At 35.9% G+C, this 14507-nt stretch overlaps 2 protein-coding genes across 11 annotated transcripts in view; both read left to right on the forward strand.

The window, feature by feature from the left end:
- LOC103422549 (F-box/kelch-repeat protein At3g06240-like) overlaps window positions 1–10923 on the forward strand; it is a 49402-nt gene extending 38479 nt beyond the window's left edge. Inside the window, exons 1-9 of one of the 4 annotated variants that reach the window (XR_011573019.1) lie at window positions 5457–6145; window positions 6686–8057; window positions 8752–8983; window positions 9093–9177; window positions 9262–9329; window positions 9611–9670; window positions 9888–9953; window positions 10507–10649; window positions 10723–10923. Coding sequence is in view for 1 of the 4 variants with exons in the window: in XM_070807914.1 (XP_070664015.1) it covers window positions 5696–6145; window positions 6686–8011 (1776 nt within the window). In the remaining 3 variants the exon portion in view is untranslated. Of the gene's footprint in view, window positions 1–4117; window positions 6146–6685; window positions 8250–8751; window positions 8984–9092; window positions 9178–9261; window positions 9330–9610; window positions 9671–9887; window positions 9954–10506 lie in introns of those variants that run through there. The other 3 variants (XR_011573018.1, XR_011573020.1, XM_070807914.1) reach the window with 3 other exon arrangements.
- On the forward strand, window positions 313–3990 carry LOC139187424 (uncharacterized). Of its 7 annotated transcripts, none has more exons than XM_029087814.2 (7): window positions 313–820; window positions 1606–1698; window positions 2150–2361; window positions 2460–2604; window positions 3083–3148; window positions 3420–3548; window positions 3716–3990. In XM_029087814.2, the coding sequence occupies exons 1-6, from the start codon at window positions 573–575 to the stop codon at window positions 3520–3522; spliced, it is 867 nt and encodes a 288-aa protein (XP_028943647.1). In that variant the 5' UTR covers window positions 313–572; the 3' UTR covers window positions 3523–3548; window positions 3716–3990. The 7 variants fall into 7 exon arrangements, 6 of the variants coding, with proteins under 6 accessions (XP_028943647.1, XP_028943640.1, XP_028943641.1 ...); XR_011573021.1 differs by having other exon boundaries at window positions 402–820; window positions 2691–3148; window positions 3697–3990; XM_029087807.2 differs by having other exon boundaries at window positions 402–820; window positions 3417–3548; window positions 3697–3990.
- Window positions 10924–14507: the final 3584 nt, after the last annotated feature.

Here is a 14507-nt window from a genome sequence, read left to right on the forward strand (position 1 = left end):
GAAGAATAATTTTTTTTATTATTATTTTAATATTATTTTTATTTAAATAAAATTTTAATGACATGTGGCGCCCAATCAGGGTGCCACATCATCACTTAACGGGAGAACTAACAGTTTGATTAACGGATGTATGAGATTGTCCCAAAATTTACACTTTAGTTATGACTCTGGGATGAAAAAAAATTGATGTACTAAATGTTGAAAACTACTAAACATGAAGGTAGTAAACTATCTTTTGCCCAAAATAAAACTTCACTCCACTTATATAATTACAATTTAATATCTGTCCATATTTCGAACACAATGAAAAATATCTAACATAAAGGTGGAATCAAACTTTCGAGAACAGAAATGAAGAGCCCACAAACTTTTTTCTTTTAAAAATAAGATAAGAAGGACAATGGCATTGGTACGTTGCAAGTAGGGTACGTGGAGCGAGCCTAGACAACCGTTGGCTTTCTGTCTTTCACAAGAATCAATCATCTATGTTCGCCATGTGAGCTTCATATCACAGACTCTCAGTGGACACTTCATCACTCTCTCTCTCTCTCTCTCTCTCTCTCATCAAAGCCATGGCAAGCACCAGCTCTCCCGCCCTGTCCTTGTCAAAACTGGATTTTCCACTATTTTCCTCTCAAAGAAAAATGCAAAATCTCCATCAAGTTAAGATTCCTCGCAGGTTGTCGAAGTTTTCTGGGGCTAAATCAAACGGGTTTGTCCTTTTTTCTTCACTGAATGGTCAAACTGGTGAGACCAGCCCTCCTAGTGTTGAAGCAACCACTTCAGTAAACAATGTGTCTGACGTCCAAGTTCAAAGCAGGTACCATATTTTCAGTTTCTCTTATTCGTTTGTTTCATGGTTCTGTTTGGTTTTACAAAGTAGGAATACCAGAAGCACTTGTGAAGTCCTTCGTTTCCGGTTTCTTGGGAACCAAACAGAACTTTGGGGATCAAATCATCAAATTATACGACTTTAATTTAGCTTAGTTAGGGAGCTGTAATTGGTACTCCGAAATAGCTCCACCCTAGGAAGGAGTGCATGACAACTATTTTGTAGGCCGTAAAAAGCCTTCGTACTAAATTTCTGAACAACCTTTGACTGAACTTGGTATAAATCATACTCCGATTTATGCATATTAAGTTTAATTGTGGTAAAATCAGCATATATAGCGGTATGAACTGAAAAAAGATGAGACAGAAGGTAGCTGAATTTTAAAACATCGTATGCAAACTAAGTCGAACCATAGTAAATGGAACTCATATGAACTAGTAGAAGTGGGAAGAAAAGAGAAACTTGGATGAGTTGCCTCTGCCTCATGTTGGAATTCTAGTAAGACTTGAACCCGGAGTTGCTCGTGAACCCGGATCGAGTTGCTCGTATGCTTTTATAAAGCTTGTGTTCTTGATCCCCCACTTGATATATGACGCAATATAGGTTCCGCTAATGAGAGTTGAACACAGATGTTGCCTTAAAGAGTATTCCAGATTCGGTTGCCATTGCATTGTATCTTTGATCCTTTAATTCATGAGAATTGTAATTGATATGAATTATTTGAAATTTTTATGAATATATTTCTAATGCTATCTTTCTTCTGTGTGCCGTAGTATATGGAACTGGAGGGGTTATTCTATCCGATATCAGCATGCTGGCAACAGTGGCCCGGCATTAGTTTTGATTCATGGTTTTGGAGCAAACAGGTCCACATCATCCACATATTACTTCTCATAAGCAGACAACTAATTGCTATAGGTATTACATGCACAAATTGCTAATTACAGTCATGATTTCACACACACGGAGACAAGAGACATATCTCTTTTTGTTAGCTCGACGCATGGTTTGAGGTTTCATTAAATTTACTTGTACATGGTTTTACTGTTTACATTGGTTGCCTGTTAGTTTGCTGGTAGGATTATTTTGTACACAACTGGGAGAGAGTTATTTCTTTGCTAACTAGATTTAATAAGTCAGATCGTTAGCTGATGAAACTGTCGGTAATGCTTAAGAACAAACCAACAGACCAAACTCTGAATTTCTGGGTTTTGTTGCAATCTAGAACTTAAACCCTCATCTTGTCCATGATCTCTTTCATCCCATGCTTTAACCTGTCAAGTTCGGTACATATGACATGCATTTTATCCTTTACAGTGATCATTGGAGGAAAAATCTTCCAGTTCTTTCAAAATCACACAGGGTATACTCTATCGATCTTATTGGTTATGGGTACTCAGACAAACCAAATCCTCGTCAATTCGGGGAAACTTTGTTTTATACATTTGAGACATGGGCCACCCAGCTAAATGATTTTTGTACTGACGTTGTCAAGGGTGAAGCATTCTTTATATGCAACTCTATCGGAGGTACAGATATTTGGAGCCCTTGATCTTTCTGAACTTTTTCTTTTGAATGATATCAAAAAAGATCTAACCTTACAAGTGCTTTTCATGGCTTCACATAGGACTTGTCGGTCTTCAGGCAGCAGTTATGGAGCCACAGTTATGCAAGGGCATAATGCTTTTGAATATTTCTCTTCGTATGCTGCATATTACAAAGCAGCCTTGGTGCGGGAGACCATTGATCAAATCCTTTCAGAACTTGCTGAGGTAAAGGCGGATTAAATAGTTTGTTTTCCATATTAGAGTTCTATAGTGTAAAAAAGGATTTCAAGATAGTCATGCTGTTGTGACAGAAATACTGATGTGGGCAAATACTTCTTCAAAACTGTTGCCACACCACAATCTGTCAGGAATATCCTTTTTTAGTTTCATTTTGGATGCAAATATTTCTTCTTTTTGTTAGATTATGTCATGGAAGCTTCAGGTGGAGTTTTTTTTCACAGTAAGTAGAATAGAAAAGGAAGGCCATGCCCATAAATGAAACTATGACACAATTATCTAATCTGCCTCACCAAATGACACTGTCTGTTTTGTCCATGCATTTTTATGTCACCCATAAATGAAATAGGGATTACAGACTTGGACTATTAATCGGTAGTGGGTATATATGCGTTTCATTTAGTGGTTCGCATTACTAATATCAATTCCATGTCTACAATCTCCTCATTTCTTTTTGGTTAAACAGGGTTTGGTGCAGTGAATTAGTGGAGCATTCAAACAAAAATACAAACAGAAATACTACATTACTAAGGTATTTCCCTCATTTCATTACCGAGGTATTCCCCTATTCATTCTTAATTTTGTTAGATGGTACACAATCGCACAGCATGTTTAATATTTACTTTGAATGTCGTCAAAGGCATCACCTTTTTATGCCTACTGTCTTAACTTTGGTTAGGGTGGTATATGTTTGGCTTGGGGTAGTTGTGGGAGGTTACTGAATATGTTTAATTCCCGTTTTCAAATTTTAATGCAATTCAATTACAAATAATGCTAATATTTGATTCCCGTGACTTTAGCAGTCTCGACGACTGTCTCACGAAATTCAGCACCGCCGGTACGCCGCCGTGGTTGCTCTTCAGAGCACCAAAACGTCCAGACCCAAAGCCCGCCCCTTCTCTCTGACGCTCTCACCGGTTATGCGAGGCAAGGTATTAATCACAAACTTTACAAGTACATGCTTAGTATTCTGCAATACACCTCTTGCCTTTGGCTTGGTTTCCGTTGTGTGTCTCCAAACATTTTAGTAATTTTACACTCCATTCAGAAATTCACTCGCTGTTTACATTTTGAATGCAGTCTAACTATTTGTGAAAAGTTGCGAGTGGCAGGTGGGTTGGAGACTTTCGAGTTTCCAGTTCATTTTTTTAGATGAATTATGGTGCTGAGGTGTAGTGGGAGGCACTGAGTCTGAGGGGGAAGATGCTTAATCGGTTAAGTCGGCTGTTGCTTTTGCACTGCTGCTCCGAGAATAAATTGAAGACACAAACTAATACGTACCTTGTAGCGCTTTGTGGACCAGTCACAAGCGGTGTTCCTTAGTCACCTGTACAAATTCTAATACAAGTTATAGATGCCCTTGACAATCTTGCATTGATCGATCATTTAAATTTACTAGGCATACTAGTTAAATTACAAGGAGTTATAAACTCGGCCAAAAAAACAATGGAAAAGGTTAATCAAAAGTTCTTTGATGAGGAAACCATCATCATCCTACACAAGCACAAATGTTAAGCTTTCTCTTAGCAGTCATCAAGATAAACCGTATGTATTGAAAATTTGAAGTTGTCGTCTACAATATAAACAGTAAGCAGAAACAATCAAAAAACAATAATAAAATCTTATCCCACTAAATGGTGTACAATATAAACAGTAAGCAATAAAACAAAAAAATAATTATGAAAATTAAGGCATCTAAGACCATCTCCAAAGGAGATGTCAAATCCTAGGTGGAATTCCATATAATCAAACTTGAAGGTAGAAGTGAGCTCCAACCGATATGTCAATCTTATGTGTATTGACATATGAGAAAATATGATGTCAATTTTTTTTTAAATTATTTTATTATGTGGGTCCTATTAATGCACCAATTATAGATCTTGAAAAACGTATTTTAATTGATTTCTTTAAGATGGGTCTTACAAATATCATTTATGACAAAGAAACATATCGGTTGGAAAAAGAGAAAATTTGACATTGCCACATCAAATGTAATTACACCCTTCTAAATTACTTATTCTGATTCACATTACTTATTTCTTGCATGTAATTAATTTTGTTCAAGATTTCGAATATACAAGACATAAAAGGTCATTGTCTGTCGCTTGTATCGCAACTTTCTTACAAGTTTTGATGGATATTTTATATTTGAAAGTTTATATAGCACCAAACTTGAAGACTTAGTACTTTTCTTTTGATGAGCTATTCTAATTTATAGGTAGAGAGATTCGACGCTGGTGCTCCGAGGCCATGGCTATTTGTAGGCCATGGCGAAGTTTACTTTGATTACAGATTTCAAAGTCTCTAAAATCCTAATTGATTGTTTGTTAAAAAATCCTCATTGATTATCTGATTTTAAAGTCTTAATTTTTTTTTCAAATCTTAATTTAATTACACCCTTCTAAATTAAAGAGAAATTAGAATGTCTTGCAATTTTTCCATTTCAACGTATCTACGTAATTAATTGTAATAATTAATATTGTGTTCATGAATCAAATGTACTGAATATTCAACAGGATCCTTTTCGGATGCTTTTGATGAGAATCCTCTATGAATCGTGTCCATTCATTGTGCATTGTACGGTCAATTTTTATCAAGTACTGTTTGTATTTAATTTTAAATAAAAATATTTAAAATGAGATATGACCGCACGATATATGATGAACATACACGATTAATGGATACCTGAGATATTCATAAGGAGAATACGGAGACGATCCATTCTCACTGAACATTAGCAACAAGTACAATAACTTTCAGCGGCCCAAACCGAAAAAAAAAATTGAAATCAAGAACCACATTAAAAGTCAAACTTATCAGTAAAACTGTAAAAGAGAATCGTGTAAAGTGATGTTTCCTAAAATAAAGGCAATATTCCTTTATTGCCTTCCGTCATTTTCCTTGACTTCCGTCATTTTCCGTGACGTGAGGGATATACGCAATAGTTGGATCCTTCGATCGCCCTCCGACCTCTCTCCCACTTCTTTTTACTCTGCTTTTTCTCTTTTACCTGCCTAATTTGTTTCTTTCTCTGTCTGCTTGCTTCTGTTGTTTCCTGCGCTACACCGTAATCGCCGAAATGCCCAACAGGAAGCCAAGGGCCAGCCGAAGGGCACTCAAGGACAAAAACCCATCTGGAAATGCAGCCAATATCCTCGCAGGAAAGGTCTTGGATGCCGCTCCGAGCCCGATCCAAACACCATGGGACTCCAACCCAGAGAAGGAGAACCACGCGAGCCTCTCTCAGACTCGCACCTCCCCCAAGAAGTCAGCCAAAGCTGCGGCTTCTAAGAAACAGGCCAAGCAGAAGAAGACCCAACCGTCGTCATTCGAGAAAGAACTCGAAGAAATGCAAGAGAAGCTGCAAGCGATGAAGCTCGAGAAGGAGAAAACCTTGGAGCTCTTGAAGGAGAAGAATGAGATCTTGAAGACCAAGGAGGAAGATCTAGCAATGAAGGGCCGAGAGCAAGACAAGCTTCAGATGGAGTTGAAGAAGCTGCAGAAGCTCAAGGAGTTCAAACCCACCGTGGTCTGTTTCTTGATCCCCTTTCTTTTCTTCATTTGCGTCCTTATTTCTTCCTGTGTTGCATTATCCTCTGTTTGGATGCTGAGAAAATATATTATGGATCTGAAGTTTGGTTGGGTGATTCTTACTTTTGGGTTCTCAAATTTGTTTGGTTACTTGTCAATTGTAAAAAAAATAGAAAAAAAAATCCATGAGGGTTCTTATTTATATGTTCTTAGGGTTTTTGTTCTCGATCCCCTTTCCTGGAATTCGTAATTTTGGGATCCCAGCTTTTGCATACAATCTACTTTTGGGATCCCTCACGTGCAGGCTAACGGGAAAGGATTGAAGTTAAGTTTTGGGGCATAAATCCGAATAGATTTTACCACGATGGTTCAAATCCGAATTTTTTTACCACAGGATTATTATTCCGTATATATATCTCTCTCATGCAGTCGTTATCTTTGCAAGTAATTCTTTATTCAATTGGTTTTTATGATTTGGTCTTGGTTTATTTTTATGCTTGCAGTTCAAAATTTCATGCTCTTTTTTGTTTCCCTTCAGATGGAAATGGAAATGGATATGGATATGGTGAGGAGCAATCAGAGGAGATTGGGGCACTGCTGCATGAACAATGCAAGGCTGATGGAGCTCCCCATCGAAATCCTTGACAACATCTATTTGAGGCTACCCGTAAGCTGTCTTTTTACCCTCAGATGTGTCTCTAAGACATCAAAGAACATAGTCGACTGCCCTTGCTTTGTTACACAGCACATGCGACATTTACTTTCGGCACAATCTACTTTTGCTTCCGATCAGTTTATGCTTCTTCATCACCTTTTCTACGACTCTCTTTGTGGATTTGCCTTTACACCACTGAAATATGATGGCGTCAGCGCTGCCTTGAAGAGAAGCGAAGACTATGCAATCGTTTCTGATATTGTGTCCACAAAGATTGGTGTTTCTTATTCTTTGAGTTTTGTTTTCTACAACTTGTTTTTCTTTCGAGATCATGGCTATAGTCGTCAACCGTACAAGAAGAAAGAAAGAAGTCCATGCTTCTTATTCAATCCTTTAAAGGGAGAAGTTCTTCCACTCCCAACCACTGACATCCAATTTCCATATAGTTTTTATGGATCGTGCAAGGAATGGTATGGTATGGGATTTGATGATATAACCAGCACTTACAAGATTCTGTGTGTTTCTGGAGATGAAGATTCGACGAGATATCAACTTAGGGCCCAAATTTATGTACTAGGTACCGGCTCGTGGCGAGAGATACCCTCAGTCCCTCCTCGTAATTTGAGCAACAACCATGCATTTGCACATGGAGATCAGCATTGGTTGCTTTATTTACCTGATCACTCAAGTTATGATAATAGAAGAGTACTCGGTATATGTTCTTTTGACTATAAGAAAGAGGAGTTTTACTCGACTATTCCTCTTCCCGAGCACATGCAACGTAAGTATATTCCGCACTATATGGTCCTTTTGTCTCTACACTTGCTTAATCTTAAAGGATCTTTGGCCGTCGTGGACACTTTATCAGATGACTATATTGAGGTATGGGTGTTAAAGAACTATGATACAAAAGAATGGAGGCTAGATTACAAGATAGAAAACGCAATTGTCAGAGGCGAGCTTATTAACGTGACATGTTGTGAATGGAAGTATGGCATATTCTTCACTAAATCACAAGGGATGTCAGAAAGTAGAAGGATTACAATCTTTGTGGATTTTAGATGTGGCTCCATTAGTCATGTAAAGTTATTTCCACCCAAGCGCATCTGGAATACAAGCATCTTGAGCTATAATGGGACCTTAATGTCCCTAAAAAATTATGGGAAATTGGTGAGACCTGACCCTACTACTGGAAGCATCAGTGTCTAGTAACGGGAAATTTGCTGGCATTGTTTGATGCAGCTGCAACTGCAAGGTGAGGAAAACTTGGGATGTTGACGTTTTTATGGATCGTTCCATTGTAATGCTTTTATTGTTTTCCAGACTTGTGATTTGTTTTGTTTCTCATTTGATGTTGTGAGTGATGCAAACTATGGACATGGAAAGGTTATAAATTAGATAAGTCTGCTTTCATTTATGTTTTATATAAAAACTGTGTTTTATATAATTGGATTTTGAAAGATAATTGATTATATAAGCAAATGCTATGAACTATAAATTAAGAATTTCTTATAGATCTTCCAGAGAGAGCAACGTTTCAAACAATTTCATAGACTGAATAAAAAAAATAAAAAATACTGTCATGGAATTCGAAAACCACGGAAGAGCTTAAACCCTAAACCACAGAAGAGCCTTATCTGAGATGAAGAGTAAGGTCCGGTTCTGGTAGCACCCTGCTGATGTCGGTAAGAGTCATATTTGATGGGTCAAAGCTTCGCATGTCTTTAATGTCATCAGGCATTGCAATGAACACGGTCCAATGCAAAGCTATACTTGGGCAAGGCATGTAAATCTTTGCTTATGTTACTTTGTTTATTGTCATTTTTCATGTTTGTTTGTGAAGTTCAGGGAAGTTTGTTATTTCAGGTTTCGTGGGTGAAGCATTTTAATATTTTAGTATTTTTACACTCCGTTCAGAAGTTCACTCGCTGTTTACATTTCGAATGCAGTGTAACTGTTTGTGAAAAGTTGCGAGTGGCAGGTGGGTTGGAGACTTTCAAGTTTCCAGTTCATTTTTTTAGATGAATTATGGTGCTGAGGTGTAGTGGGAGGCACTGAGTCTGAGGGGGAAGGTGCTTAATCGGTTAAGTCGGCTGTTGCTTTTGCACTGCTGCTCCGAGGCCATGGCTATTTGTAGGTTTGGGCAATCCCGGCGATAAGTACGAAGGAACTAGGCACAATGTACTATTCCAGATTATACTTTTAGTGGCTACAATTTGAGATTTTTAGTTTTTGTGTTTGTTGTTTCGATACCAAGTTTCAGATTCTCATTTTTGTTTGTTTGAAGCAGGCGGGGTTTTAGATGATTGATGTGTTTGCGGGTTCGCAGGGCATTGCAATGAACACGGTCCAATGCAAAGCTATACTTGGGCAAGGCATGTAAATCCTTGCGTATGTTACTTTGTTTGTTGTCATTTTTCATGTTTGTTTGTGAAGTTCAGGGAAGTTTGTTATTTCAGGTTTCGTGGGTGAAGTTCTGGTTTTTCTTGCAAAGCCTCAAACTTAAATGAATTTGAGAGATGAATCTGTAAGTGACTGATATACTTAATTATGTTGTTGTACTTCTATTTGGAAAGGTTATTCATTTATCTAGCCTAGCTATTTATGTTTATTACTTCCACTGGGATTTCAATGAATATACTGAGATGGTATTTGTTCTGTTCATTTCATTCCTTCTAGCTCACTTCCAAACCCATTCGCAATTCATTAACTGCTTCACTTTTGTATGCTACGGGTTATGTAACTAATGTGACTAGAAGATATATCAGTGCATGGTTTAACTTGTACCTCTCTTTTGTTAAACTACAGACAGGACCCCTTGCTGCTTATTATAAGCTATCTCTCAATTCAAGGTTGGTCCCATTCAAGGTCAGTTTTCTTTATTAAATGTATAACAGTTCAATGCTTGGGTAAAGTAAAGAGTACGAATTTTTCACTTTCAAAATGAAGAAGGAAAATGATAGAAAGATAGAACTCCTATGTCATTTTGGTTCTTGGTGTGTTTTCAAATTTTTCCTTAGCTTCCCTGATTTTCCTTTTTTAACTTTATTTTTGTTTGTTTGGTTGGGTGATGCAATTTGATCAGATTTTGTTCAATTGAATAGTCCCTGAAGCAACAAGAAGGAACTGACTGCTGGGGTTTCTTTAGCAAGTAATAATTCTTAATTACTTACATGTTTTCATTTTAATTTATGATTGGATTGGTCCTTTCTCATATAAATTCGAGCTCCACAATAGTTGGACCATTGATATGTTCTGACTGTAAATACCATGCATTCTAAGTATGCTACCTAACTGGTCATGTGCTGGGACACTCACTTTGCATAAACAAATTGCAGTAGCACATACACGTGACGTAGCACTCCTACGAATGGTTGATATTTCAAATGCTAAAAATGCAGTCCATACATACTTCAATTATAGGCACTAATTTAATACATCTGTGATGAGCTCACGACCTTTTGATTTGATGAAACCATATGGCATATTACAGCTTCTTTCAACTTACTCTTTTAATTTATGATTGTGCTAATTTTTGTGTATTTTTTGAAGATCTCTTTTTTTTTTTTTTTTCTTCTCATTCAAATATGCACCACTAATTCTTTGTTATGTATGTAGCTCTATGTTTCCATTACCTGCTTGCATTTTCTACTTTTGCGTTTTTTTGTGTGGTGATTAAGTAATTTGTGATCGTGTTTGGTTAGGAAAGTGCAGAAAAAATGGGTGCCCTATAAATTTAGTAAAAATGCTAGAGAAAAAAAGGCAATCGCAATTGGCAGCTTACACCACGTTCGTAACTCAACGGAAAAACAGCCAGAAGTCTATAGTTGATCCGAAAGAGTGGCAGGTTTGACAATGGTCGCACTGAATGCATTTTTGCTCACTGTTTGAATCTGAAAATCTGTTAATTTTCCATTCAGGTTGAACCAAAAAGTCTCCTGGATGCACATTTTCTTAATAGCAATGTCTTTTGAGTAATGTTGAAGCAGGACATTGTATCTTTGAGAAAGTTTATGGTGTATAGTTTCTGCATTAATTTATTTTGGGAATAGTATATGTATTCATATATGGAGTTTCGTGATACATGCACCGGAAATTATACAGTATGCCATTAGCTTCAATGATTGAGATCATTAGCTTCAATTGTTGAGTTTTTGAAAAGCCTTTTGCATTGCAAGGAAATTTTTTTTTACAGTCTTTTGGAAGTGACCTTAGACCATCTCCAACCCTTGGGCTAAAAGCCACATTTTTTAGCCCGGAAAATTTACCTTTTAGCCCAGAAACAGCTTTTCTGCTCCAACTCTTCTAGCTTAAATTTTTAGCCCGGGATTATTAAAGAATGAACTTAGGCTAATTTTTTTTCTTAAATTTTTTTTTTAATAAATATGTAGACTATTGTAAATTAATTTTATGAACATTTTAATCTAAAAATATTTAAATTCCGATAAATATGGAAAAATCACTAAATTTTCCACAATGCAAGCCTTCAACATAGGTATTTATAGAGTTTTTGGGTGAATTTTGAGTTAAATATATTTTTTTAATTATTTTGGCCGTTGGATTTAAATTTGGGTCATTAGATCTTTTTTTTACCGTTAAATTTGATTATATTCGATCTCAGCCGTTAGATTCAATGTATTTTAAAATAACATATTTAAAAAAAAATTGAATCTGGACGTTGGATCAACCAACTGTCCTTAAATGATGGTCGTCCGATATGCAAAAGAGTTGTTGGGCTTGGGGAAGTGGCCGACATGGGCCCTACCAGTGGGCCCCACGCTATCGGGAAACAATTTCAAACCTACTGCGTGTGGCGCGTTGGCGTGTGGGCGGGCCGAGACTGGCCCAAGTTCCAGCGAGTCCACGCATTGGGGGGGGGGGTGGTATTTGGCCCAGCTTTAGCATTTGGCTTTTAGCCCAATGTTTTAGCTTGGGTTGGGTGGTGTTTGAGGGGGGGAATAAATGGAGTAATTTGGCTTTTAGCCCATGGTTGGAGAGCGTCTTAGCATTTATTGAGCCAAACAGAAAATTTTAATTTATATGTTAACCAATTTGTGAACATTGTAAGAAAAATTTATAAGTAATTACGAAGCGCTAACATAAGTGCTTTGTATTAAACTTTTAAGCTTGAAAATTAAGTAATAAAAACAAATTCAAGCAGGGCCCAGAGCATAGCTAGTGAGAAGGGAGTTTCGTTGATCATGACACTTTTGTAATTTCCGATCATGATCATAAATGAAGCTTTGATTAGGGCGAAAGTAACAAAAAAAAAAAAAGATTTTATGATGGCATTTTGTAGATAGTCGCAAAACAGATTAAAACCTGTGAGTTTCCAGCCAAAATATTTGTGAAAGAAGAAACCCTTTAGTTTTGACAAGATCTTTTCATTATATTGATAATGCACATGAACACCTTCTACTTGAGAAATTTCTCAAAAACTTCTATATTGGAGGATAGAAACCTTCCCTAGCTATTAGTTTGAAAACTTATGGTCATATCCCTCGTTTTGTTAATTGATTTTGAATTAAATGTTCACATTCAAATGTAAATATTCACATATTTAGTCCAACAACTCACGCATAAGTTGGTGTGTTGAAATGTTGATCTACTACAACAAAATGTGTTATGGGGCATTGATTTGAGGGCACCATTCCTTTTCAGTGGCTTTATAAACCTGATTGTCACTGTTGGTGTCAACTGTAACAATTTTGACACCAAAGACATATTAATTTGTTTTTCAACTTAGAACTAATTTTCTTGTTTTTATTTGATTGTCGCTCCATTGCAAGTTTGCAACCCACCACAAGTGTGAAAACATTTGGATTCATACCTCCACAACTTGAGGTTTCTCCTTTCATGGAATTTTTATGCTGTCATGAACGATCAAATTTTATCATTCGTTTTCGAAAATTTGGAGGCATCCCGCACTCTTACCATTTCCATTATGTCAATAACGATCGTTGCCTCCTTGCATGAAAAAAGCAGAAATGAATTAATAGCTTCTCATGCCGTAAAAAAAGTAATATTTTTGTCATTTTCTTTAAACTTTGGATGCATGCATGCTAGTATTTCATCATGTATATCATGAATTACTATTGGCTCGTATCCTGCTTAGATGAAAATTCAGCTGAAACCCTCATCAAATATGCTCAGAATATTCAACTAGGCACATAATTAAAGTTTTTTTTATAAATTTATATTATCATTATATAAAGAATAAGGCTAAAGTTTTTTTATTGATCCCTGCGGTGAGACACTACTTTTAATCCTATGGTGAAGTTCGTTATCAATAGTAGTCCAAATTGAATTTTTTGTCAAAATCTCATCCGCATGCAGGGGTAAAAAGGTCATTACAATCTTTTTCTTTTCTTTTTGGTAATTCCAATTTTTTACGATCAACAAAAGTATATACTATTTAATGCACATATTAATCTAGGAAATTGTTATTAGCACTCTAAAAATCTCATTTGTCATTCCAAACTTTCTATAATTATAAAAAAAATACACTTGTGAGGAGTGTAGAATGAGATTTTTGAAGTGCTAATAACAATTCCTTTAATCTATTCAACATTGGTCAAATAAACATTTATTCGACTGAACGAATCAACACCACTCGATGTACCAAAGGAGAGCTAAGTTTTTATTTTTCATTTAAAGTATTTGGCATCTTTTATTGTCAATTCAATAAAGGGCATATGTATCCAACAAAAGAAAAATAAATGATAAGCACACAACCTATGTAGTCTTTCACACTCCCCTTAATCTTGACTTTTATTTTTTTATAATTTTTTGAATTTGGTTGTTAAAAATAAACTTGAAATAAGTCCAAATTTGTAAGCAATTACTATATATTGTCCAATTTTATTTAATTATTGGTTTAAGTCCACTGACTCATTGTCCACGTCATTTTATTTTCATTTTTTGTCAAAATTACCCCTCTATTAACATTATCCATTAATTCTAGATTTACTTGTATTATGAAATTAATTATAATTGATTATTTATCATTAAAGTAATCTCATAATTGTAGGATTAGTTTGAAATAATCTTCCTCATAACTCCCGTACAAATAGTATTATTTTTTATGCGTGGTGGTCTTCTTACTCCTTGGAACCCATAACCGTGTATGTTCATGCTAGAACATTTAACCACAGGGCTAGGGAGAAAGCCTTCTAAACCATAACCGTGGGTGTTGATGTGTATATATAATTGTAGGCTCTCACTATTAATTTCTTTCTTAGTTTTTTGTTTGTTTATATGAACTTTTCTTTTTATAAGTAAAAACGTTATAGCAAAAGCACTTTATTTATTTTGTTTATATACCTAATACATAGGTAGACGTAGAAAATAATTTTGTCTTTCTATAGAGTGAGTAAAATATATATGCTTTATAGGTATAAAGTATTATAATTGATTATTTGTCTTTAAATAATTCCCTACTTGTAGAATTAGTTTTAAAGTATATCTCTTCTTCCATAACTCCCTTATACAATTTGTGCTGTGTTCCCCGATCCCCTGCCTTCTTGTTCAGTCTTCTTCTTTCAAGCTCTTATGATTTCTTCCTCCTTTTTGAAATACAAGGTCACAATTTCTAATTTTTTTTTCAGTGGTATAGAGCTTTGAAGTATGCCAATACACCAACAAAAGGTGCATTGATGTACGTGGTTGGTTTTGGTTTTGTAGCATCAAATCTTGCATCTTCCTA

The sequence above is a fragment of the Malus domestica genome, chromosome 11 (assembly GCF_042453785.1).
Source record: "Malus domestica chromosome 11, GDT2T_hap1".
NCBI classification, from domain to species: domain Eukaryota; kingdom Viridiplantae; phylum Streptophyta; class Magnoliopsida; order Rosales; family Rosaceae; genus Malus; species Malus domestica.

What these genes read in the sequence shown, in the direction of transcription:
- LOC139187424 (XM_029087807.2), top strand. Translation starts at nt 573, where the DNA reads ATGGCAAGCACCAGCTCTCCCGCCCTGTCCTTGTCAAAACTGGATTTT. An exon ending in TCCTTTCAGAACTTGCTGAG is followed by an intron (nt 2,605 to 3,082) that starts GTAAAGGCGGAT and finishes TTGGTTAAACAG; the next exon opens with GGTTTGGTGCAGTGAATTAG. An exon ending in AGAAATACTACATTACTAAG is followed by an intron (nt 3,149 to 3,416) that starts GTATTTCCCTCA and finishes CCGTGACTTTAG; the next exon opens with CAGTCTCGACGACTGTCTCA.